At 44.4% G+C, this 27,532-nt stretch overlaps 2 protein-coding genes across 4 annotated transcripts in view; both read left to right on the forward strand.

Moving 5' to 3' along the window:
- Positions 1-8,288, forward strand: part of FLT4 (fms related receptor tyrosine kinase 4) — a 61,821-nt gene extending 53,533 nt beyond the window's left edge. For 2 of the 3 annotated variants that reach the window (XM_034778761.1, XM_034778764.1), the window contains 4 exons: positions 992-1,131; positions 2,085-2,205; positions 2,844-2,929; positions 4,129-4,348. In XM_034778761.1, the coding sequence (XP_034634652.1) occupies positions 992-1,131; positions 2,085-2,205; positions 2,844-2,929; positions 4,129-4,348 (567 nt within the window). Of the gene's footprint in view, positions 1-991; positions 1,132-2,084; positions 2,206-2,843; positions 2,930-4,128 lie in introns of all 3 variants that reach the window. The other variant, XM_034778762.1, reaches the window with a different exon arrangement.
- Positions 8,289-15,481: 7,193 nt separating this feature from the next.
- The window catches only part of RNF130 (ring finger protein 130), a 69,229-nt gene continuing 57,178 nt past the window's right edge, over positions 15,482-27,532 (forward strand). Inside the window, exon 1 of the mRNA XM_034778887.1 lies at positions 15,482-15,893. Coding sequence (XP_034634778.1) covers positions 15,632-15,893 — 262 coding nt within the window. The 5' untranslated portion in view covers positions 15,482-15,631. The remainder of the gene's footprint in view (positions 15,894-27,532) is intronic.

Below are 27,532 nucleotides of genomic sequence, written 5' to 3' on the forward strand. Positions count from 1 at the left end.
TATCTGCACTTTTATCTGGTGTGAGCATGCCACTGTGGTTTTAATTTCTCCTTTGCACACTATTTTAGCTGAAGATAGCTGGATGCTTAAATATGACTAACCTTCTCAATTATAAACAAAAATTAACCATTTTATAAATGCAGACCTGTCTTGTCTGCAGCTGTGTGCCTTTGGAACACTGACAATTCGTTGGTACATCACATAACAGGTGTGTGACGTGCAACACACTGCAGGTGCTGCTCAGTAGTTGATAAGTCGGTTAGAGGGAAGTACTATACCCAAGGCATCGCCTGATGTAGTGTTTATTCTGTATTGTACATACAGGACGGCCTAAAGGCAGTTAAGTGGCTAACAGAGAGCCTAGGGATGGAGGTCAGCAGAACAAGTACCGTACATACCTGTTATAAACACCTCAAGAAGAGGAAAGCCTAAGGAACTGTATACATTATCAAGCTATGGAATTAGAGTTCACCTATTATTTCCCTATTCCCCCCATACATACACATCAGCACACACTGTACACACCTGTATGCACACAGACACTTAACTCGCTATACTTAAAGGACATGGAAATCTCCAGGGGGTTGTTGTGTTCCAGAAAAGCAAAAGACCTAAAATGGGAATAGAGAGACAAGGTGGGTGAAGTATTCATGGGAAGGAATATTTCCATTTTATGCAGTGTAGTTGTAGCCGTGTTGGTCCCAGGATATTAGAGAAACAAAGTGGGTGTGGTAATATATTTTATTGGACCAGCTTCTGTTCTTTTGAGCTTACACAGAGCTTGTCTCTCTCACCAACAGAAGTTGGTCCCATATAAGAGATTACCTCATCCACCTTGTCTTTCTAATATCCTGGGACCAACACGGCTACAAGAACACTGCATACAATGGGAACACTCCCTCCCAGTATTGAGAGTATCTATGTACAAAGTTCTCTCCTGTTTGCAGAGTCCTCTTCTCTCTGTAAGCACATTCGCTTTCCTTCCCTTCAGGAGGGGAAGGATTACATCCCACTGAATGACTCTCAGAGCTCCGAAGATGACGGCTTCTCCCAAGTGCCATCCTCTGCCCAGCAGAACTCTGATGAGGAGGAATTTGACATGAGACTACGCTGCCACAGCTTAGCAGCAAGGTGAGTCCCTGTTGTCCTCTGGGAAACACTGTGAGAGGAAAAGAGAGAGCCAAGCAGGGATCCAGACTTCTAAGGATGCCCTTTGGAAGTGCTAAGACCCCAGTAGTGCTAGGTTGGGAGGTCACAGTCTAAGCAGAACTGACTCCAACACTTAGAGATCTTGCATCTGGGTTTTGTTCATGTTCTCTTCAGTGACTGGGGAGAGACCTTGGTGTCTGAGCATACGACCTGCCTCCTCCACCTACCTCCAGCTACACTAACAGGGTAGTCACACTTCCAAGACCATGGCTATAGATTTCAGGGTCCTGTGCATTAGCAAGGGAAGAGACCTGTTAGATTGTCCAGTCTCTCTCTCTTCCAATGCAGGTTGATCCCAGCTTTGCTTTATCTTGTCCCTTTCTAAATGATGCAAGTGACAGGCCTGCGCCTCTTTCTTTGGGAGGCCGTTCCACAATCTAATGTTGGGACATAAGGACATCTGCATGTTGAGGCTTTCATCATGTCTCCGTTCAGTGTAACTGGCTCTGTCCCTCTCACCTTGTCCCCTAGAGCAATACATCAGCAGCTACCCCTGCTGCTAAGCATTGTAACCCTACCCCTGCTCAGGTGAACAGCTTCTCTGTTTGGGTAGGTGGAAACCTTTGGTGGACTGGGGCTAAATTGGAAAGTCTGCCTTGCTGCCACCCTCACTAAAGTGTGCTTTCTGCTGCAGGAGGGACAGGGAACACAATATTCCACTCCACGAGTGTAAGAACGGGAGGCTACCTCACAGCACCACAGTCTTGAGATGTATGAATCCCTCCAGACCCCTTAAATGCCCCATTGTGGTTGCCTGCTCCCCAGAGTAAGCTCTGTATTGAGAGGGTAGCATAGGGCAAGTGACCTGTTGTGGAGCACCGATCCAGATATTTGGCTTATTCAGTTTACTGTGTGCTGTATGCTTCTCTCGCCAGATACTATAACTGTGTATCATTCCCCGGTTGTTTGACTGGAGGAAATCAGATAAGGTGTCCATCCAGAATAAAGACATTTGAAGAGTTTCCCATGACACACACAATGTATAAAACACACCCGGTGAGTAGAGTCTGGGTGGAGATGGGCAGGGAGGGATGAGGGGGTTGTTTGTTTTCTGGCCCATTTACTGGTGATGGAGGAAGGACGGTTCTCTATCTGTCCATCCCAACACGATCTCATCCCATCCCATGCACACTCATCTATCTGTCATGGAAGGATTTTCTATAGCGCCGATCACTGTATGAGCTGAGTGTTGAACAAGTACATTAGATCTGCCAGCGAGGTCCAGAGAGGATTCGGCTCTTCACCCTTCCCAGGTTTGTAAGAACAAGGCCAGTAGATCAAGCACACTGAAATCCATGACAGGACCAGTCATATGCTAATAACCTTGTGCCAGACTTTAACAATCCCTGGTCTGCATTGTATAACACCTGGGAATGCTCCCCAGGCAGCCACACGCAAACTCTGCATTTGCACATGCCATTTTTAGGAGGCTACATTTGAAAAGTGGGCCCCAGTGAAACTATGGCACTTACAGATAAAATTGTCCCACGATCCCCTCAGGGCTATTTTCTCACTCTTCCCAGCTCCCTCCTGTATTTGATTTAATGAAGGATTGAGTCTGCGCTTGATGAGCGAATGGATCTCTTGGCAGGGATGGTATTCATAATGCATGTTGCTTCCTTGTTTCCTCCCAGGACAATCAAACGGACAGTGGGATGGTCCTGGCGTCAGAGGAATTTGAGAGGATAGAAAACAGACACAGAAAAGAAGGTGGATTCAGGTACCTCCTTAACGCGCTCCCGTGAACCACTCTTGTTGTCCACAGCAGTGCTTGCTGTGAGGCACCCTGAGGCAAAAATGAACTGAGATCACTGAAGTATCTGCAGCTGCCTACCCACAGAATCTGCTACTGGAGGCAGGATTCCTAGAGCCCTCTGCAATAAAGGGCTTGATTGGTCTTATGGCTTTTGCATGGTGAAGTTGGGCCGAGTCGGCTGAGTGAAACGTATACACTTTTAACAAGTGGTAAAATACCTCAGCACATCGACCTGTGAGAGTTGTTGTTAAATAAAAACCACCCCTTGTTGACAGCCCAAAACACATTCCATACGGCAAAGGAGTAATGGCTCTGTTGAGATAACAAGGCACACGGAAGTACTTGTCCACTTCTCCTTCAGGCATCTCCACGCTTTTTTCCCACACCACTCACTGCACCTGGGAAAATCTCCCCAGCAAATTTTATAAAGCCACCACGTCTATTAAAATCCTTCCTTACATCTTTCCTCTGTCAATGCCTACAAATCATTGCCCAGTGGTGTTAGTTAGGCAGGTGCTAAGTTGAGATGTCTGCTTTTCTGCTGAACTCTGTTCCTGTTGTCCTCCTACACTCCCCCACCTGGTTTGTTCTGCCACCTGTTGCATCCTGTGTGACACCAAGACTTGGACTTGCCTGGGGCAGGATCTGTCTTCATTGTTACTTGTCTCCACAGTGCCTGACACAATGGGGTCCTGAAACTTGATTGGGGTTCCCAACTGCAAGCCTAAAACAATGTCATAATAATCATGCAGCTGCAAAAAGCTACTTCACAGCAGAGCCAGAGGCAGGTCAGGGAGTGGGACCCGGGAATCCTCTTCTGGACATAAGGGCCCCACAAAGACTAGTTCAGTCATTGCGTTGAAATAGCTTCCAGAGAGCAGCCTGCGTGGGAAGATTCTAACACATGCACACCTGCCCAGTCTCAGGCTCAGGGCCTGAGTGTGCTGCATATCAGTGTGGTGGGTGCCCTGGATGTTAGAGCGCTGGGCATCAGAGCACTGGCTGTTAGCTTATTGGCTGTTTGTTAGCATGCAGGGTGTCCCCCTGAATGCCTGCCTTGCCTCCATGCTTTACCAGCTCTTTAATGGGAAGCCTCTCTGAGAGGTGCTTGGTTTCTCCAGTACTGCTCTGAACTGATTCTTTGCATCTCTCTTTGCTAACAGCAGTAAAGGGCCCAGTCGAAATGCAGAGTTGGCAGTGGAACAGTCGGACCTGAGAGGCAGGTGTCGACCGTTGTATCAGTCCCAGGTCGGAGGCCAGACTTTTTACAACAGTGAATATGGGGAACTGTCAGAACACTCAGAGGATGGCAGCTACACCCCACCCGGAGAGGGGGCCAGTCCCTCCGCTGTCCATGCGTCCTTCTTCTCAGAGCAGTATTAACAGGAACAGGCTGCAGAGACACCATGCCAAGACACCACCTTCCACCCTTCATGCTGCATTGCCACTGCCATACGGAGCTTCCCCTCCAACCTAGAACAAACCACAGCAGGAAATCCCCACAAAACAGATGGAGAAAGGGAGCGAGAACACCTCGGAATTACAGACTGATGACTCAGGATGCAGCTTCTGATCCACTCGGGCACAGGAGAGAGCACATCATTGATTGGGATGTTTTGTTTTATTTGTATGGGTGAGACGGACTCATTCCACTGGTTAGTGTGCATCTGTGCTGAGTGCTGCAACTGCCTCTCCACATCCAGCCTCTATTCAGATAGGTTTCCACTCAATACGCCCCATTTCAGGTCAGATATAAATAGATCTGTCTGAGTCAAGGCTCTTCCTGGTGTGCAGCTTCAAATGTTTTTCCTTGGATTGTTTTTTCTACGCTCTGAGTCTTCATGACTTCAGCCACTGAGGAGAGAGACAGAACCAAAGGGAAGACTTACGAAGTGGTACCAGCAACAAGAGCAGGACGTTTCCGAGCGGTGGCTGGGAAGATCCCAGTGGATTCAGATATTCCCCGTAAACATACCAATGTGTGTGTAACCCACTAGGCATGAAAGCACTCCTGGCCCCTCAAAACCACTTCATCCAGTCCCACCAATATTCCTTTGTGAATTATCCCCAGGCATTTAGCATCCCTAGCAATGGAGACCTGCCTTTATATCTAATCAGATGATAATTTTTGCCATGTTAAGCAACAAGCCCTGAAACGGTTATCAGCTAATAGCTAAAGTCACCCCAGTGAGATAGGGAAACATCCACTGGTTTTGTAGACCTGTGAAAAAGTCAAGTTTTATACACGCTGTGCTGGCAGCAGGTAACTAACCATCCCTCTCCCCAGAGCCGTGCTACAGTTTGTTGCTTCAATTAAAAAGTAAACAAAACAAAGTCATGTTAATTTCAGCTGGATTATAAACATAAAGGGAAAATCAGTGTTTGATGAAAGGAAAAGATCAAAGAGGTCGGATGTGATATATTTATTTGCAATGAGCTGTAAGGGTTTTACAAACAACGGAGAATACAAAGCACAAAGATAAGGTCCCTTTAATTGCATCACTTTGCTGGCATCACTGCAGTGGAAGAGAGAACCCTGCGTTGTGGGTCTGGTAAGTGCTGTTAACTTGGATAGACTATATTGGCTTCACATACGTTTGCAAACACTTTCAGCAGCCAGTGAACCATTGCCCCAGCAGGATCTCCAAAGGGGAGACCACACCTCAGACAGACTCCTCTTTAGCATCTATCACAGCACTTTGCCAGAGTCTGCAGCATAGTGAACCTGTCTTTCATTCCAATGGGCTTTCTTAGCTGTGGGATCAAGAAGTATTGGTTTCTACAGAAGCAGCTTCAGTGGCTTTTTTATGTGAAATCACATGAGCTCAGAAGCTCTGGGGACTCTCTGTGCAGCTCATCTGAACACATTTCGGTTCTGATTCCCTGCCATTCCTCACCTCCTTTTCCTCTCCCTGCCACAGAGTATCTTCACAAAAGCGTCAGAGGAATCTTTGTGACGAGGCTCATTTGAGCAGCTTGTGAGTTTCCTTTTAGCATCTCATCCCACACACCTTTCAGAGGCAGACGCTCTCTATACCTTTGGCGTCTCAGCACCAGAGGAATTCTGCTTGCAGGCCAGGCTTCTATGTATAGAATTAAGGGGTTTGTTTTGACTTTATTGTATCAGATATATTTTTCCAGATTCTATTTTTCCTCCATAAGAGGGTTTTGTGCATTTATAAAGCTGGCACTACCGTTGTCTGTACCTTTCCCACATAGAGTTGTATGTCGTGGCTGCACTCAATGTCTTGTCTGTTTGATTACAATTCTCTGCACAAGTGTGGGGCTATGAGTTTACTTGATGAATGGGAATGTAGGTGGTTTTGTTTTTAAAATTACATATAGACATCCGCAAGGCACAAAATCAGTCCACCAAAATATTGTTCTTCCCTTTTGTGTCAGTGGAATTATAGTATGATGTGCATATCAGAGAGCTGGAGGAGATTCCCCAAAACTCAGACCTCCCTGTGCCTGCTAATCCCACTGCACCCCATGGGAATTCAACCCACAGATGTCAGCTGCTAGAGTAGGTTTAAGTTGCAGTCATGACTCAAGTAAGGAACCCTACTGATGGAGGCTGCTAGGAGAGACACTGAATCAGTGCATCCTCTAGGTGCCTAGGCCATGCCCTGTGCTATCACCCATTTTTCAGCTGCAGCAGCCCCTTCGCTCTGGGGAGGTTGATTCTGTTCCTGGCTCACTGTGGCAGAAGCTGGCATAAACCCAGGCTGAATTTAGCCCACTCTCTTGATGCATCCTTTAGACCCAGCCTTTTTTGTCCTGACTATACTCATCACATCTGCCAGCCTTCGATGTTCCATAGAAAAGAGTTCACCTGGAAATACACTTCACTGCAAAAAAGCCCTAAAAATATTTACCAATAAAACAACAAATAAAACGCCACCGTACAAAGGAGCCAAAAGGCCTTCTCAATCCGATGATTGAAAATGTACCAGCAAACCCCACATTTAACAGGGTCCCAGCACAGTTTCCCAGAGCAGTGTGTCCAGGGCTTTTTGAAATAGCCTGGTTATCATCACAAGCAATGAACCACACTGCTGTCTGTGCTTCTGTATTCAGAATACAGCGTGGATGGGCATTCCATATACGTGTGCACAAGCATCAGTCTATGGAAAAGTTATTGCACTAAAATCCATTGTTTAAAGGCAGCCTGGGTGAGTCCATCTGCAGGTCAAGAGCAAGGAGCTGGAATGACATATTTCAGCAGAGATTTGCTTTGCTTCCTATATTTTGTACCCTCTTTAGGGTGGAGGGGCAGGAGGGGTGGGGGAATCAAATCCTATTATATTTGCAACAACATTAATACATGCGTAACATACCCATAATATGAGTAAACCTGTCTACTCTGCAGACACTCCCTCTGATGTAGTATCAATGTAATGTGTGACCATGCACAGTTGTATAGACACTTGTATTTTCAGTCATTTAAAAGCACACTATCAAGATTAAAATGATAGTGGTAAAAGTTGACATTCTTTCCTATGTTATTGCCACCATCCATGATTATTAAAATTGACAGTTTTAAAAATCAATGTTTTCATCATTTCTGCCATTTTTTACATTCTGCTACTTAGGTTGAGCAATTAAATGAGGTTGATCTGTTTCATTTTCAGTTCTGAGGCACTAGCCCCATGCTGCAATGTTTGGGCTTCCACAATTACAGTAGACAATTTCAACTTTTAAAACCCCTGGTTTAATTTCTGTACCTATTAGGTTTAGCAACACCCTCACTCCTTTTATTTTTAACTGAACCTAATTTTTGAGGCTAAGAGATTTGTTATTATGCCTTAAAAAATGACCAATATACTGCTGGTTTCATTTTCTTTACCACTCATTAGTTATTACAGATCATTCCTCTCTCATGAAAATAAAGTGTTTGACACAGAGCACTGGCATGTATTCTCTACTTGCTCGTATGTATGCACACCCCCAATCAAAGCCATTGGCATACATGTGAATCAAGTAATGCTTCCTTTACATGCCAATATTTTAAGCTGGTACCAATTGTTGCCACAGCAGCATTGAACGTTTTGGTGAAGTGGCCTTTGATGCACGTGGGGGGTGGAGGGGGGAGAGAGAGAGAGAGTGTGTGTGTGTGTGTGTGTGTTACACAGGAGTGTTTATGGGTTTTTTAAAATCACTTTATTTGAGTCCTGTTTCTGACAGTTCACAGTTATATATCAAACCAGTTAGAACACTGCTTTTTCCCCCTCTCCTCCTATAGTACTTGTTAAACTTTGTCATTAAGAGTTTTGTTGTAATATCTAAATGTGAAATTAAATAAAGTCATAACTTTCACCTGCTTTCTGTCATTTCTCAGTGGTTTGAACATTGGCCTGCTAAACCCAGGGTTGTGAGTTCAATCCTTGAGGGGGTCACTTAGGGATCTGGGGCAAAAATGTGTCGGGGGATTGGTCCTACTTTGAGCAGGGGGTTGGACTAGATGACCTCCTGAGGTTCCTTCCACCCCTGACAGTCTATGATTCTATGATTTCTGAAGTTACATAGCTTTAGCAGCTACAGAGACACTGGTCCTTGCTAAGTCGCAATGACTGTGATCTTCACATAAAACTCAAGCTTGAATCCAAACCTTGTTTGAAATCCAACTCAGATCAATTAACATGTTTTGGTTTTATTATTTCACGTTTGTGTCTCTTTGCATTTCCTCCTTTCAGGCAGGAAACAGCTGTTCTTGTGGCATTTCCAGGATGAAAGTTAGTCTTTTCTCATGAGATCCTTGGATAAAGCCGGATACACTTTGGATAAGTATGTTTATCTGAACCAATGACCTGAAAACTAAGAGCTTCACTCAGCAAGACCCTTAAAATACTGACCAGATACTTTGGGGTTTCATTAATGTTTTATTGTCTAGCCAAAGTCTACCCAAATGGGACACACTTTCTAATTTACCCTCTTTAATGTTGCTGCTCCTCCGATGGCTGTTTCTTGCACATGTTATCCAGCTAATTTTATAGCATTTCTCAAACTGTGGGTCGGGACCCCAAAGTGAGTTGCAACTCCATTTTAATAGTGTCATTGGACTTGCTGGGGATCGGACCGAAGCCAAAGACTGAGCCCCACCACCAGAGGCCGAAGCAGAAACCCAAAGCCTCATGCTACGGATTCAGCCCTGGGCGGCCGGGCTCCAGTTACAGACCTCCCATCAGGCTTCAGCTTTGGCCCCCCACCCTGGGGCTGCGGGGTTTGGGCAGGCTCAAGCTTCAGTCCCCCTTCCTGGGGTCATGTAGTAATTTTTGTTGTCAGAAGGGGGTTGCGGTGAATGAACCGCTGAGCCAGTGGCACTGGAACCGGGGGTGCCAGGGCCCTCCCACTTTTTGAAAGTGGGTTGGCCCAGTCTGTCCACTTTTCACAGGGGTGGACCCTGCCCCTTCCCCTCCTCCTCGCCCCACCCCCGAGTCAGGCCAGTGTGGAGCCCAGCCGGGGAGCCCAGCTGGGGAGCCTGAGCAGCTGTGGTACGGACCCTCCACCTGCCCTGGTCGGGGGGCCTGAGCAGCCCCCAGCCCATGTCCCTGCCCCCCAGGCCCTCCGCCCAGGGCAGGTGGAGGGTCTGCACCGTAACTACCCAAAGCTGCCCGCCCAGCTCTTATCATAGCCAGGCCGTGGCTCCGAGGCGCATATACACACACCCCGGGCTGGAGCCGGGTCGGGGAGAGCCATGCAGGCAGCTGTGGGGAGCCTGGGTCCCTCCACCTGCCTTGAGCAGGGGATTCAGGGGGCAGGCAGGGTGCTGCTTTTGGCCCCACCATGGGCGGGAAGGGGTTGTGGCCTCGGAGGGGGCCACCACTTTTGGGAAGGCTCCGGCGCCGTTGCGCTGAGCTAGAAGGATGTATGAATGGCCTCCTCCAAATATGGTGATGCTCTGAGATTGGCTGGCAAAAGTCAAAGCGAGCCCCAAAGCATCCTGTCAGAAACACCCTACTGTAGACAACCTCTCCTGACCTCATGATCAAGAGTCTCAAGACCCCTCCAGATCCATTTTTGCTCCCTGTGAATCCCATTCACTGTCACCCCTTTCCGCTGCGCGCTGCTGCCTGTTGTCTGAGCTCCACTTAGCTGCCCTCAGAAGTAGGTGAGAATTTTTTTTCTTCTCCAATACTCCCCTAGGTGGTGCTGTAGCTCTAACAGTTTCTTCTACAGGATGGGAAATGGCTCAGGGGCAGGTGAGGCACAGCTCTGCAGGTTGGAAGCCGGTTTTGTGGAGGGATGCACAGGAGACAGAGAGAGAAAGGGGTTGGAGGTGGAGGAAACTTTTGACAAAGAACATTTGTACCATAAAAAGTGAAGACCGGGATGAAATTTAAGCCTCTTGCGCTGGGGTAGAGGAAGGATGTGCTTTTACGGAAATTTTCAGCAGCTCTTTCACTGGGGAAACTTGTGCAGTTAAGAAAAAGTATGAACGTTTCCTGAAAATACACAAACTTTAATACCAGCCAAACCCTGGCAGCCTCCTCTGTTTAACCACAATAGGGTGAGTTTGCGAAATCATAGAATCATAGACTATCAGGGTTGGAAGGGACCTCAGGAGAAATTTAGAGGCAGTATAGTCAAATCTCTGAATCTCTGGAAAAAAACAGGCCCTCAGGGTACGTCTACACTGCAAAAAACAAACAAACAAACCAACAAACCCTGCGGCATGAAGTCTGACAGTCTGACTCTGGCTGGCACTTTGGGGCTAAAAATAACAATGTAGACGTTCGAAATCAGGCTGGAGCCCAGGCTCTGAGACCCCACCCCTTTCAGCCTGAGCCAGAATGTCTACACTGCAGTTTGTAGTCCCACAAACCAAGCCCCATGAGAGTCAGCTGATCCAGATCAGCCATGGCCATGCTGCAGGTCTTTTACTGCAGTGTAGACAAACCCTCAGATGCTGGACAGCAGATAAAGATGATGTTGTAACAGCCCAGTTCAGCAAAACTCTCTGCATCTCGTGGGGAGTGAGAGGGAAAGTACACACACCAGTGCTGACTCTCCAGGCATAGAAGGGTACAGTTCACAATTGCCTTGCCTCTTGGGTTTAATGCTTCATTGCAGCTGTGCTATCCTTGGTACAAAAACAGGGTGTAAGAGAACAAATATGGCTTTAAACTACCTTTCCCTTTTTCTCAGGTTGGCCAGGGGCCTGCTCAGTCCCCTTTGTAATTAGAGCCTTCAGACTGCTCTATTTTACATTTGACTACCTAGAGCCATAAGGTCAGGCCCCATTTTTCTTAACCAGGCCCTCAATGCTGTGAGGGGGTGCGGCAGAGAGGCATTATGCCAGCCGTATGCTACCTAGAGATTTGCCCTACCTAGGGAAATTCTCCAGTGGCCAGGTCTGCTGGACTGGTGTAAAAGGGTTGAAACACAAGAGAAAAGGTGGTCCCTTGTGCAGTCATTTACACCTGTGCAAAGTGATCTACCATTCTGATTTGATGGTGTTGTACACCTACTTTTCACAGGTGCTACTAACAATATAAGATGCAAGGTGAAAGTGCTCAAGAATGAGGCCCACAATATGCAGGAGACATGGAAGAGATGATGGAATGTAGCACCCACAAGAAGATTCATGAATTGGGAAGTACTAAATGGGGAAAAAAGTAACACAGAGAAAAGGGGCAGAGGAAGAAGGCAGAAATTCTCAAGTGAAATGTAGAGGCAGTATAGTCTAGTGTGGTTAGAGCAGGGGACTGGGAGTTAGGATGCCCATGTTCTATTCCCAGCTCTGATACTTGCTGTGTGACCCTGGTCAGTTTATGTCCCAGTGACTTGGTTTACCTAGCTGTAAAATAGAGATAATTCTTATTTCATTCCCAGGAGAGTTGTGAGGAATAATTGATGCTTATGAAGTGCTCTGAGATCTTTGGAAGAATGGAAGCATAGTATTAACAACTAATACTTATACCCTCAAAGGGCTGGATCATACATTAACCAAATAATCCTCACAACATCCCTGTGGGGTTGCTATTCTTATCCCCACTTTACAGCTGAGGAAACTGAAATACAGAAGGGAAGTGCATGTCCCAGCATCACACATCAAGACCCAGGGTGAGAAATCAGCATCTCCTGAGGTCCATCACTGTGCACACACCTCCAGACCATGCTCTCTATAGAAATGCAAAAAGCTGCTATGACATGCTTTACCCCATTCATCCTTGCCTTGCAGCTCCTTCTGGTTGGCACAAAGGCGCTACAGAGCAGGTGTCAGGGACCACCTAGAAATGCCTCCAGCACAGGCAATTCCACCAGCACCATGCTGCCTTCACAACAGGCCTTGGGCTAGGGGGCATTCTGGGGCAAGGATGGACTGGAGGAGGCAGACTGGGGGCAAGTGTGTGTGGTGGGGCATTTTTACACCCCAGGAATTCTGTGCCTCTACAAAGCCGTATAGGGACCATTGAAGCAGGGACACAAATTAGCACAGCCTGGCAAGCTGCTCTAACTTGCACTGTGGGCCACCCCAGCCCCTGCTGCCACTGAACAAGGGAGGAGTAAATGCCTCTCCTCCGTCCTGGGGCTGGTGCCTGCACCAGTGCCAAGATGAATCCAGCTGTTTATGAGGACTGCTCTGGGAAAAGCCGTATTTCAACAGTAAAAGTGCTAGCTCTGAGTTTGCTTTAAACACCACAGAGCTGCTGGTCCATAAAATTAAACTGCCATCTGTATTCCAAGCGTGATGAGACAGGGTTCTGGAACATTACCTCTGAAGGCATTATTGAAATATGAGCATTTGTCATTACCGTTGCCTTGTGGTCCCTCCCCCTTGTATACAGGATGAAAGGTTTTGTAAAATGCTTAGAGGCCATTAGTGAAATCATTGTGGTTCTTCACCCAGCATTTCCCAAGCAGGCGGGGGGGAAAATATGATGCGAAAGCAGAACATTCCATTGCTGCTTCAAAGACATTTCCTGCATTGTATTGACATTTCTATAGAGCTTTTCATAAGCAGCATCTCAGAGGATTTTACAGCTCCACAAGTTACATGCCTTTAGTGGGCCTCGTGGGCCAGTTTGTGCTCTCAGAGGCACACATCTGATTCCCACTACCTTCGTTGGAAATTACACGGACATTTCCAAGGACAGAATTTAACCGCCTGGTTACAGGTAAAAGAAAATACAGGAAGTTCATTCTCCTTGCTAGCTCATATGCATCTGTGACCAGGTGCATCACAACAGAATAAGCTGCAACTGTTATAGAGTTGAGCAGTTTAACCACAATATTTAAGGTTAATCACTACCCTTATCTTGAGGCCTTCCACAGCTGTTGGTAAAGTCATCAGGGAGTGCATATCTCAAAAGAACATCAGCACAATTATTTGCTCAGGAATTCAGAAAGTATTCTCAACAAAGGCCCTGTGAAAACTGAAATACTGGATTACTAGTTTTCCTTCCCATAAATAAGTTTCAGATACTTTGCCTATGTGAGGCCTGGAAGGGTTTTTTTGGTGTTTTATTTTTGATTATTCCTATAGCCATGCACAGACCCAGATCCTTGGAACTTCTATGATGTTATTTAACTGAAGATATTCAAACCATGATATTACAGTATTCATAGGATTAACATTTTTTCATTTTACTTCAGAAAACAAAGGCCAACTCATGCAGCAATGGCCAAATGTCCTGGCCAAATTCCAAATCAGGTTGTTACACCGTAGTCCATACCTACTTAAATTCTCGCTCTAGTTTCAATTGGCTAAATTATTTTTTACTTTCCCACATAACCCCTCCTTCCTCCCATGCATACAACACACATTTTTCCATTATAGACATGTGCTTTTGATCATGCTCACTGATCTGCTTGGTACTCAGCAGAACTCTGGATCTTTGAGGTTAAAAAGCTAAAAGAATAATGGAGACCCTCTAGGCACAGTGTTTGTCCTTGTCTAAATCCCTGAATCAGAAAATGGAGTTAGTGAGCCAAGTATTTCTTCAATATAATAACTGTAAAGTATCTAAAATGGCCCAACCATTGTATTTAGGGCTCTTAATAGTCTATTGAATTCTAGTTTATGTCCTAGAGGCACTGACAGGGCTTCTGAGGAAGAATGGCAGTAGTTGTGTTTTGCAAATTCTTTTGTTAAGAAAATTGAGCCTGTCAAAGATCAGATGCCGCTTCAGATCAAAGTCTTGAGAGTCCAACCTGAGGGCATTGTTATGTCCTTCTGATTTTCCTTTCAGTACATTTAAGGCAGAGGTGATGGCAGTCTTGGCGACAGAGGGGCCATATCCTGCTCATACATATGACACCATGAATCCTGACTGACTCTGGTGAGTCACTGAAGTAACTGAGAGCAGAATCTGATCCTGTTGTCCAGAGACCATCCCCATGTGGTCCCAACCAGAAGAGACCTATCTCTAGGGGTAAAGAGCAGTTCTCTCCCCAAACCTACTCTCTCCCAGGCCCATTGACAAGGAGACCCATTACACCTCCCTCCCTTAGGCCTTGTTCAGCTTTGTCACCCCTGCTCCCCTGGGGCAGCCAAATCTGTGGGTTCAGCCCTTCCATCCCCATCAGAAGGTGCAGCTCCCAGCACTTCCCAGCTGGGAAGGAGCCAATGAAACCCCTCACAGGAAGTAGCTAGGATCCTAGTGGGAAACACCCCTTCTCCCCAGCTTCTCCACTCCCTCTCCCTTAAGCATAGGGTGCAGCAGACTGCTGCTAGCGCCCCACCCCTCCAGAGACCTCCCCTCAGCCTAATAGCCATCCCCTTTCTAGGTAACCTCGCCCCCAAGTGGGTGTGACTCCCTGCAGAACCGCCCTCTCCCCGCGTTAACCACGCCCCCAAGTGGGCGTGACTCTCCAGAGCCCCCTCATGGCGCTGGGCGGGGGTGGGGCCTAGTGCGCCTGCGCAGCAGGCGGGGAAGCAGGGGCTGGCTGCTGTCGGGCTCGGTGCGCTGAGCGCGGGCTCGGGCTTTGCCTGAGGAACGGGTCGGGTCGGCGTCTCCAGGAGCCCCGGCCCGGGGAAGGCGCTGCGGGGACGGGCCCGGAGCGTGGCCATGGCGCGGTAGCCGTCGGCGGGAGCGGTCGGGCAGGCGGGGCAGCCCCCGCGGCACCGAGCGGATCCCTGCCCGCGGGGGAGGCTGCGAGTCTGAGGGGGAGCCTGAAGCCGGGGGGGAGGGGCGGCGAGCTCCCGACGGACTCCGAAGCGCGGGGAGGCGACCTGCAGCCCCGGCGGGGGCCCCTCGCGCCGGCCGGCGCCCGCTGCGCGCCCCGCCCGGTGACACGCCGCGGGGGGCCGCGAGCCGCTGCCGCCGCATCCCCCCGGCCCGGCAGGCGGCTGCGGGCTCTGGCTGCCGCGCGCTCTCCGTAGCAGCGCGGGCACAGAGCGGGACTCTCCGCCCCGGCGGGGGGGCTGCTTCGAGCCGCGCCAGCCCTGCGCTGACCCCCCGAGGCCGGGCTGTGGCGGGATGCGCAGGAGCCGCCCGCGCCTGTGAGTCCAAGTTCGGGGGGGGCCTTCATCGGCAGCTCCTTGGGGCCACCTGCAGTGCCGCTGGCCGGTGGATGGACTGTCGGGGGGCTGCCTTGCTGCGAGTCCGCGGCCCCTTGCTGCGTGCGGGGGAATCGACCCCCGCCCTGTGCGGTCGGAGGCGCCTGGGCCTGTGAAGACACTTTCCAGCTCCCTCTGTGCTCGTGCCACTTCGGGTGAAGATGATGCTCGCGAAGTGGACTTCACAGTATTGGGACCGTCTCTCTTCCTTGCCAGTCTTGGTCCTGGTTAACTGTTGTGTCTTGCTGGCTAGCGCGGATAATGCCAGTCAGGCATATTACACAGCCCTCATCAATGTGACTGTCTTGAACCCCGACCGAGTCAGCCCCACGTTACTAAGGATCGATCGTGGACGCTACGGGCAGGATTCCCCCAAAGTGGAGGTCAAAGGCCTGCTGCTGGCACCAGTGCCTATCAACGGAGGTAAATATCGTTGACGACCACCTCTCTTCCTTTATTGTGAAGGGAGAGGCTGTGCCTTGAAAGTATCCTAGATCTGGGTTTTGGATGGTATGCTTGATTATTGAGTAAGATTATGTTGGGTAGCACACACAAAATAAACACTGCTAATAACAAAATAAACTTGGCCGGTGCTGTCTTGTGCTGTGGAGACTAGTAAACTATCTAATCTGATCTCAGAGTAAATCATTCACTTGCTATCTGGTAACTGCTCTGTCAACAAGATATCTGTGTGTCAGGCTTGCTGACTTTCATTGTTATCTCTGGCAAAGAAGAGGAGGGAGGACTTTCCCTTGCTAGAATATTCATAATCTGTTTGAGTGTGCTAGTACTGAGCAGTTGTACAGGGTTCAGCAAGTGTTAGTCATGTCGAGACTCATGCATTCTTTCTGAATTAATGGCGGTGTTTAGATATTAGGTATTTTTGATACATTACTTTGTTTAATACACTATCCCCAATGTCAAAATTGCTAAACTGTCTCTTCTCAGAACTTCCATACTAGGTATTTATGAGGAGAATTTGATGTGTCTAACTGCATGAAACTACTTGATAGCATAGTCAGTTATACACTTAATCTTATTTCTATGTATTTGCAGTTACAGGATGGTTGAAGTCACTAAGCTTGCATCCTGGTGAGTCTCAGACACCCACAGTATGCTTGCATCTGATAAAAACAATACACCACATATGTGGCTCTGTGTAATTACACCTTACCCAGATTTCATCTTTTATTAATGTGTGCATTATTTTTGTAACTAGTGTGATATTAGTATTTTAAATAAAATGTGAATGTAATAGCTTTAACTTTTTTGTTGGTTGCATTCTGATAAATAAAATGTGAGATTCTTAGAGAGAATATTAACCTATTCATGTTCTTTTAATGATACTAATCTTGTCAGGGCTGGAATTAAAGCCATTAACTAGGAGTACTTAAGCAAGTCAAAATAGTAAAAATTTTAAATGGTATTTCTTGAATTAAATGATGTATCACAGGGTTTGGAGGCTGCTACCTTTCTTGGATAATGGGCTTACTTGATGGATCATATCTGGCTCCTAGCAGGTTTTCTGAATGCTGTACTTCTGCAGAGAGAGAGAGGAATATAAAATTTATCTTCTACTGCTTGTAATGTAAACCCAGAAATTAATATGTAGTATTTTTTGGGGGGGGAACCCAAAATGTACATTTTTTTTAAAGAATTTTGAAAAAATCTTTTGAATTGTCATAATTACCTGTCACAGATCCTAACATCACAATATTCTGTTTTGATGCTGAAGGCCACTTATAGGGTTTGCCTTGACTAGGCTAAAATATGAGTGGATTTTTTCGTCTTTTTTTTTTTTTTTTTTTTGATGTGGTAATATGTTTTGTAGTGTCAAGGCAAGTTGTATTTTAGCACATGCTAGCTGGTCTAGTTGAAGCCTTGAGCTTCACTAGAGGTTTTTAGAAGTATTACTTAGAACATGCTAGAATAACACATTCTGAAAAACACTTTTTTTTTTTATCATAGTCAAAATAAAACCATAGAATGATTGTTCCCGAAGGGCACTTGGGACGGATGGATTTGGAATTCAAATAAAGGCCCTCCAGTGGTAGTTGACCTCTTTTTTTGAGTCTCTGTTCTCTCCCACTTCACCCCCCCCCGCCCTCCCCCCAAAAAAACTTAACACGAAATTAAGATGCTGTCTTGGTGAAGTGTAAGGAGATACAATACCATCTATAAGACATTGTTTTTCATCTTTTTAACATATTGTTTTTAGTATATGAAAGAGTCTAACATCTGGATTTCCTTTACTGCGAAGTGCTGCATCTTTGATCAATAAAAATTATTGAGGAAACAATCCTTAATTCTATTCTAGCAGTGTTTTCCATTCTATTCCGATAGTCATCTCCAAAGAGTTAATGAAAGCATTCGTCAAAGGATGATAGTATTTTCACTGGAATAACAAGAGAAAAGCGAAATGAAACCTTAGCAAGTCCATGAACAGCCTTAAAAGTATCACATGACAAATAATTTCAGCTAGGTAGCATGGTGAATCATGAAATTGCAGACCTGAATTATTGCGGTTTTGACATGCTGTAATCATTAATGTTTGATATGTCATCACTTGCTGAACAAGTTCAGTTCTGTCCTTCAGCTTGTCAAGAGAAGCTTATAAAGGTAGACCTAACTGTCTTCCACTCGTCCTTTAATCTCTTTTATGAAGTGCTTTATACTGCTCTGTTAAAACCTTGCATATTTTGCTTTATTTGTGCAAAGACACATTTTCCCACAGGTAAAAATAATAGTATCGCACAATTCATTTAGTGTAGAGAAAATTGAAATATTTATTTCACAAGCTATAACTAACATACCTGTTTGCACACTTATAAATAGTCTTAAAGGGTTTTTTGTTTTATGTTGGTTGTATTGCTGTATTTGATAAGTGAGCCTTAATGCCATCCTGCTACTAGCAGTTGCCCTAATACCTTTATCCTTGTCTGTTTAACTTGCTGCAAGAGTTTTAGAAGATAATAATAACTCTTAAACCAGAATAACTAGTGCAGTCCTTTGCTGAACTAGGACTGTAATCTTGTCTATACATCGACTCTTTACCTGTCACTTAGGCTGAGCAGAAAAGACCTTGTATTTGTGATATTATATAGGCAGATTTACTGATAGTGAAGTTAGGGCTTGGTAGCAGCCCACTCAATCACTGTCTTGCATGGAATTTCCGTGAACCTGGGTGCTCAGCATAATGACTTTGCTTATGCATATACTGAGAGCATCTCTGTGTTGAGGACCTGAAATGCCCCTCTTTGTGTGCAAATGTTACTTCAGTGCACTGTAGTCTCTTGTTCTTTGCATATAGAGAAGTAAATTACTTTCACACATAGTGGCATTAGGACCAATCCTGAAGATACTTAACTGCCATAATGGGACTCCTCCTGGTACTAGGTAGTTTTCATGACTTGGCTCTTTGTTTATTCAATATTTTTATATGCTATTAAAACAAATTTTTAAGATGCTTTAGTCCCCTGCAATTATGTGGTGGTCTTCCCAGATGTTAAAGATGTGATTGCATCATGCTGCAATTTTTTTTACACTTGTGCATTTTTCCCTTCTCTCCTGTCCACATATGTAGCTGAAATACTTCCAGTTTATTACTCTGTCCTGTTAGTATGCACATTAAGACAATTTGATTTCCCTATGCCTTGCTAAAACTTGTGTGAATTTGATATCTGGTTTCAAAAGCTGTATTCCACCCAAAGAAACTTTGCTTGATTAGATGGTAATTCACAAGTGATTCTGTGAATGTAAATTGCTAGTGTAACTTGAATGGTATGGCTATATCACAGTTACCCTAAAATGGAAATACAGCATAAATGTATGTATACCTTTGTAAGTGTGATAATATAAAGGCTGAATAGCTCATCTGTTCTTGTGTTCTCCACTTACATGTGTTTTGGGTCCTTTTATGGTTACCCCAAAAACTATAGGTTTTTTTAATTACTCAAAACCAAATACTTAATTTTTATCATGAGAATATGTACTTTCTAAATATAGAGATGATCATAAAAAAAGTACTGATGAGGAAACCTGATGTCATAAAGTAATCTGTGCGCTGAATAATGATGATGAAAGAATTCTTTTATAGGTCTGTTACCAGCTTCTCTAGGACTATAGATACGATTTTAAAGATTATTCTGTCACTTTAAATCAGCAAAATTGACTTATTTCAATATCTGTAAGACTCTGACAATGTAGTTTTCTAATGGATCTTTTTGTAATTATCCCAGTGATCATTACTGTGTTTAGAGTGGCTTCTTATTGCTTGCTCTATCTTTGAAATTTTCTCTGGAAAATGTTTTTTAAAAAGGAACTAAGTAGTTTATGGAGTATATTTTTTTTCACAGTGAAAAATCTTGGGAATTGGGAGCTTGTTGTGGTCAATATTAACCCGTGATCACTTGTGTATGTGTACAATCCAGGGATTTTAAACACTTATAAAATAAACCAAGGAAACTAAACCATAGGAATTTGGCTTTTGTAACTTGTTTTTCCCAGCGAAGCTTAGCATCAGTGTTAGAAATGGTGTACTCCCATCCTGCAATTTCCTTGACTTAATATGTGAACACCTTTTCAGCCATTTTCTATTGGAGGCAGACAAGTGAGACTTTTCTGAACACTTGTTCCTTAATTGTGTGAAAAAGAAACTATTGAGCAAAATAAGGCATGTCCTTTTCTAGGGGTTGAATATGCTATTTTTGCAAATCCCAGTCAACCACATACTGTTGCATAGTACTGTTTTATTATTTTTTATTACGACAGCACCTATGGAGCCTGTTTGGGCTCCACTGTACTAGGAGTGTACAAATAAAACACAATGCCTGCCCCAGATTGTTCACAATCTTGAGATTTAGACAATATGTGACTGACTAAACCAACAAACAAGAGCAGGGAGAGCATTGTGAGGAAAGTGTTGAGGCAGAGATGGATATGGATGCATATAGCCTAAATCATGTCAGACAATAGGGATTAGGAGATATAGCTAGACTAAAACTGTACTGGGGTTTACAGTTGAGTGGTAATTAAATTTTTCTATTGAGCCACCAAGAAAAAAAATTAAGTATTACAAAAAAGTTGCATAAACTGCAGTGATTTTCCTTTCTTTCCATATGAACTAATGAGTCCTTTGAAACCAGATTAATTCTCATTTCAAAGTGCTTCTCCTAATCATATTTAGTTAAATCCAAAATATTACCTTTTGTAGCTAAAATGCTCTTTTATGTAAAATCTGATAGATTTTATACAAGCACTGCTTTTTAAAAGTCTGACCTAGTCAACAGTTTTTAAAACACATGACAAAACTGATACTGCCTCTTTAAAATAGGAAGAGGTAAGGTGACTGCTGCTTTTCTGCCATTAATTCTTCCAGCTGGAGTTCTAGCCTCTAAATTCTAATGCATAAGTCTTATTATATTTTTGCTGCACAAGCCTGCATGTTCGAATGTTAACTAATCCTTAGTTGGACAACTTTTGGAAGAGCTGCCAGGCATTGATGGCCCTGTGTTTTGATCTTGTTCATGTTAACAAATCCATATTTCTGTAGCCCTGCAAATCAGCGGATATCCACTTCCAGGGTTGCGGATATCTGTAGACCATTTATGCGGATACCAGCATGGATACGGGTACAAATTTTCTATCCACGCAAGGCTCTGATGGTAAGAGTGGGTGGGCAGCTGTGAGGAACCATGGCGCGGATCCTCCACCTGCCCTGGGCGGAGAGCCTGACGGGCAGGGACAGGAGCTGGGGGTTGCTCGGGTTCCATGCCCTGGGCAGGTGGAGGGTCCACCGTGGCCCCCGCTGGCTCCTACTGTAGCTGGGCTGCGGCTCTGAGCCACCTCTTTCCCCATCCGGAGCCGGGTCAGGGAGAGCTGCACTAGGAGCTGTGGGGAGCCTGTATCTCCACCTGCCCTGGGTGTGCGGGCTAAGGGACAGGGACACTGGGCAGGGAGGCAGGGACAGGGGCCGTGGGCTGCTCGGGCACCCTGCCCAGGGCAAGTGGAGGGTCCACCGTGGCTCCTCACAACTGCCAGCACATCTCTCCCCGACCGGCTACAGAGGTGTGGGGTGCCTCAGAGTCTCAATCCAGCCCCCAGTGTAGAGCCCTGCAAATCCACGCAGATTGGATGCGGATACACATTTGTTTATCCACGCAGGACTCTACGTATTTCTTTTCAAAGAAAATCCTTTTTCTTCTAGGTTGTTCAGCTTCTACAGCTTTCATAAAAGTTCTTGCATTCCTAACAGCAGCCCTCAGACAGCAAAAGACCCCTATCTCTCCCTTCCTGGACAACTTGTTAATGAGGGTCCCATTTACAGACAAAGCAACAATGGAGACCCAGCATGCAACCTGGTTTCTAGAGGATTGTGTCTTCGTGCTGCATCTAAAGAGCCAAATATTGATTGTGATTAAAAATTGAGACACCACCTACACTATAAGGTGTTAGTGTCATAGGAGAGGCAAGGTAAGTTAAGGGCACTCACATGAGAAGTCTACAACTTCAGAGACCTCAGTCTCTCTCTCTCTCAAGAATGTCATGCATAGATATGCCAGTATGGGCCTGAATCCACAAAAGGCTTCTTCAGAGGTTCTGTCTTTTCCATACACTCTGCTGTCTTGTTTAGTAATGAATCTCTCTCTCCCCAAACTGGCTACCATTTTCATCTTCTGGTGATTGAAGGACAGACTTACAAAAGGATTCCTTGTACGTGAGGAAGACGGAGCGTTCATAATGACCAATGCCAATCTAGGAGAGTGGAGTACTCACTGAAGGACAAAGATCAGAGACCTGATCCCAGGAAGTGAAGAGGCACAACATAAACTGGCTAGAGGTCAGGGCCATCCAGTATGGATTCACAGCATAGATTCCTTTTGTGCATTTTCCATAGAGTCTTGTAATGACAGACCACATCTCTGCCGTGGCCTATGTAGACAAAATGGAGTATAATCACGTCTTCATCTTTCCAGAAAGACACAACTGTTCGTGTCTTGGGCAGAGCGAACCTGTTACCCGTATGCACCATACATAATAAGGGAAAGCTGAATACCATCAGAGTCAGGCTTGGCATTAGGAAGAAAAACAAAGACCTACAACACCAAGGCAATGGACCTGTTAGCTTTTTCTTGCAACCACACACTGTCTAACTAGTGTCTAGTTTTTCAGGAGGAGGTTCATGAACTTGGCCAGCAGCCACTTCTCCAATGGTTAAGAGATTGGAAGGAAAACACACTTATGCCTCTTCCACCACCACTACTTGTTGAGGAGAACTATTCAACATGGCAAGTAGGTCTACTCATATTTCTACTACAAAGTGACCTGCCTGTTGTCACAAGGGCCAATCTTGCACCAAGAGCTAGACAGGCTTGAACTAGCTGCCTGATGTGAGAAGAATTGACTGTAAGAGGATAATCTGATATGGTCACTATGTGTTTGGTCTCAAGGAAGACATCTAATATGACTTATTTCATGATGTGGTCAAGCAGTGGTTTAGGGATTTGTGACACTCTGTACCCCAAAGCAACACCCTGGCACCCCCATATTCACCACTGTCAATATAATTGATATATTTTGTACAAAGTATGCCTTGTGAGATATCATTTTAAGTCTTGATCTGTTTAATATTAATGTCCTGTTGGATTGTATGTGCTATCATTGTATGTGAAGTTATGAAGTTTGCTGTGTGTGTTACTGAAATATGTTGTGATGTTGGAAACACCCACAACCAGCCTTTCAGGTACAGAAATGGTGCAGCCAGACACTGATAATGGCCCATTAAGGGGAATCATTCACACAAGGACTAACCCAGGAACTGTATACAATGGAGACCTCTCAGAGAAAGCACATAGACAATGGTGACTGCTTGACTCATGTCATAGCAAAAGATCTTTCCAGCAAGTTGGAGGAACCTATAAAGGAGGGGAAGTGACATCATCATTTGGCCTTATTCCTCCACCCCCCAACTCAACAACCTGGAGACACATCTGGAGGACAAACAGTGAACTGGGGAGGTAGTTCCAGGCTAAAAAGGAGAGTCCTTAATACACAGGCTGGGAATTATACCGTCAGGATGAGACACTGTTTGATTTAAATCCTGTCTAGTTTATAGAACTCAGATTTACTTTTATTTCTTAGGAAATCAACTTTGCTGTGCATGCTTATTACTTATAATCACTTTAAATCTATCTTTCCGTAGTTAATAAACCTATTTTTATGTCTAAAACTGTGTTTTGCTTGAAGTACTTGAGGAATCTGCTCAGGAACAAAAACTGGTGCATGCCCTCTCGACATTGAGGGAGGGGCGGACTGGGTAGTAAATTTACACTGGTCAGGCTTCTGACCAGGGCAGGACAGTACAACCCTGAGGTCCTAGGCCGGGGAGCTGTGGGGAATTGGCTGGAGCCTGTCTATTGTTGATTCATGAGTGGCTGGTGAAAGTATTCACGTAACTCAGCTGGGTGTGTCCCTGCCTGTGGATGGCTGTGTAAGTGCAGTACTTGGAGTGGTTTGCAGCTTGTCACAGCATCACAATGTGAGAGGGAGCCCAGGTTGGTGAGACAAAGGGCTCAGCAGTACCCCAATCCCTGGTTGCACCTGGGGATCCCATCATAGGATCAAGGCATCATTTCATCAGAATTAGCCAAGGTTAGGGGAACTTGAAGGTGGTGGCCATGTAGTTGTCTTTTCACACATTCTCCAATTCTGTAACTAGGACATCGAAATGTCATCTGATCTTCCTTTTGAGAGGAGCTGTACTGTGACCTTGTGTGCATGTAAAAGTGTGTACATAATTGTAATATATCTGCCTTCAACTGGGTTCACATTGCTAATAAAAGACCATTATAACCGATGTAGACCTTAGACGATGAAAAGGAATATTTCTTATCTGTACTTCCTATTTGAACAAAAGGACTTTTCAGGTAAGTTCAGACTGGCCATTCCTTGGGTAGAGTATTTTCTGTTGTGATCTTGGATCAGAATTGATCTTTATGTTGAAGGAAGTTTTGTTTTTATTATGTTCTGCATAAGGAGACAGTAGTGCCCATAGTTACTTTCTTGAACTAAGTGTTACTTCCTTAATGAGGTAGTCAAGATCCTTATTTTTGGCTATGGAAATTGCTTATGGAGAGGGATGCACCCCTTTGTGCCAGTGACTGACGATCACTTCACTCAATAGACTTGTTATATGCAGATTAATTGAAACAGAAGAGGAGAGATGTTTTATTTTGCTAAACATTAGATCCCATTAGTTATGAAAATGGTAGTTTGCTAAATTGACTTTGCTATAATCTGTGAGAAGGATGTCCAAACTGCATCACCCAACAAGTTCACAGTACAGCAGCAAATATAGGGAAGGGGATATGGGCCAAATACTGATTGTGCCAGTCCTAAGATGGACCTGTATGCTGGTAACAGATCACTTTGAGTTAGCCCACATCATTGCACTTGCATCTATAGTGAAAAGTACAAAAATGGCTGTCTGTTTATTGATACTTTTTTTTCTACAATAATGAAATGACATAAATGACTTCTGATCAGATCTCTTCATATGTAAGTGATTTGTATTAGCAATCATTTAAATTACTCTTAAATTGCTTTTCATTATGTCATGGAGACCATCCAGCTGATATATTCAAGTCCTAGGCTTGTGAAAAATATTGTACATTCCAAATGGCATCTGAATAACTGAGCATAGATGACGGATGATAATGGACAACTATTGACAATTAAACTTGCTGACTTTGTTCGGTTATCTGTCCCTTACAGTGCTGATAGATATGCTCAGCACTGGTGTATAGTAGATATTTTATAAATTCTATAAGAAGGGGGAGTGATTCACTGTAAGAGTGAGATCCTCTGGAGTGTATTAAAAACTATAATAAAACAAAAAACCACTAAAAAGTACTGACTCTCCATTAGTGTTCCCTGTACACTGTGTAGTTGTCAGCAATAACAGACTTTATGGAACTTATGCTACGTACATAGGATGGTAAATTTAAAGATGTTATAATGACTAGTGGTATCTCAAACAAGGATATACCTATAATAAAATTTGATAATACTAATTTCTAAAATTTTTCAGACACTGTCGGCTCATGATCAGTTTGAACACTATTCCTTAATATGTTTTGACTGCTACAGGAGACTGTGCACTTTAGTATAGTTTTTTTTTATTTTTTTTTTTATTTTTGCCACTTGTAATTTCTGGTTTTGGTCATTAAGTGCTTCTTACAGGAGTGCTATGCTACATTTTGTCTCCCTCCTCTTGTATTTTGGATATTTTTGTACCTCTGGGTTTCATGACTTCAAAATTAATTTTCTGCTAGAGATTATACTTGTCTAATATTTGTAGGGTATATATTGTCATAAGTAGCGTTTAAGCAAATCAAGTTTCTGGTTAAACTCCTACAAGTGGAGTTTGTTTTCTGCTGGTTTTAGGTCTTTTTTTTCTTCAGGCTCCCTTTAATAGAGAATTTGGCTATAATCTTCCCACAGTTGCTTAGTAGGGATTGGTAAAGGCTTTCACTCAATCTACTGTCCTTACCAACACAGCTGGATCTGATGTGGATGATTATATCCTCTCTACTTGATCAGAGCTTTTGTCAGATTTATTACAATTGACATGCCTGAAGTACTGTCTCAGATATCTGACTTAAATGTTTCCAATATTGGCCATAAAAACTTTTGTCAGGCTTGTTGCCTCTTCTGTAGTAAGGCCACCTAACTGAATCAATAAGTTACAGCAGTTTATTCCAAGCTTCTAGCGAGAAATGCTACAACAGCTTTTTGTAGTACTTAGTTGTCCCTCACATGGACTGCTGTGTTTATTGTGCTGTCATACCTTAGGTTCTCAGTTCTGGAAACTTTTGTATTTTTCCCCTGCTTCTCCAGATTTCTGTGTTGCTGAAGTACAAAGTCTAGAATGTCTCAGAAGCACTGGTTTACGCAATTGGGTTTCTAACGTGCTCTTTATTTTTGGAAAAAGTAGAGCTGTCTACATTTCTTAAGGACACTGCATCAAGTCCACGTAATATTGTTTGACATTAAATAAATCAGTACTGCCTTTAGATGAATTCAAGACCTTATAGTTTGGCTCATTTGTGAATGAACACACAGCTGCCTCCTATTTCCTATTCAGTGTGAAAATAGGGAAAAAACTAGAAAATCTTTTTGTTCTGTACATGAACAGCAAACTATATAGTCGTCTTTCACTGCTAGTGATCGTAGCTCAGGGGTCAGCAACCTTTCAGAAGTGGTGTGCTGAGTCTTCATTTATTCACTCTAATTTAAGGTTTCGTGTGCCAGTCATACATTTTAACATTTTTAGAAGGTCTCTTTCTATAAGTCTATAATATATATATAACTAAACTGTTGTTGTATGTAAAGTAAATAACTTTTTTAAAAAGTTTAAGAAACTTCATTTAAAATTAAATTAAAATGCAGAGCCCCCTGGATCAGTGGCCAGGACCCGGGCAGTGTAAGTACCACTGAAAATCAGCTCGCGTGCCGCCTTTGGCATGCATGCCATAGGTTGCCTACTCCTGTCGTAACTAAACATTGTTTAAAAATTGTAAGTGATACAAACATACTGAAACGCCTACATAATTTCCTTTTTATGAAACTGGGATATTTCTTAACTCCACCATAATGCCAGACCTTTTATTATTCTAGTTACTCCATTTTTAGCTCTTAATTTCTATTTTATTTCGCCTTAAGTGCTCAAAGGTATCAGACCACTCTCTAAATTAGAGAACTACTTTGAAAAGTGAATTTTTTATGTTGTATACGTAAAATCATGACCTATTAATAAGGCTCAGATTTTTGTCACAGATATTTTCAGTAAAAAAATCATGGACAGGTCATGGCAATAAACAAAAATTCACGGAAGTCTGTGACCTGTTCATGATTTTTACTAAAAATATACCTAACAAAATGGGGAGTGGATAGGGTCCAGCTTCCCAGTGGCTGGGAGTTTTGGGGTCCCCTCACCCCCCGCAGTGGTGGGGAGCTCTGAGGTCCCCGCCGAGGCTGTAGCTGGGCTGCCGCAAGGGTTCCAC

This window comes from Trachemys scripta, chromosome 8 (genome assembly GCF_013100865.1).
Source record: "Trachemys scripta elegans isolate TJP31775 chromosome 8, CAS_Tse_1.0, whole genome shotgun sequence".
NCBI classification, from domain to species: Eukaryota; Metazoa; Chordata; order Testudines; family Emydidae; genus Trachemys; species Trachemys scripta.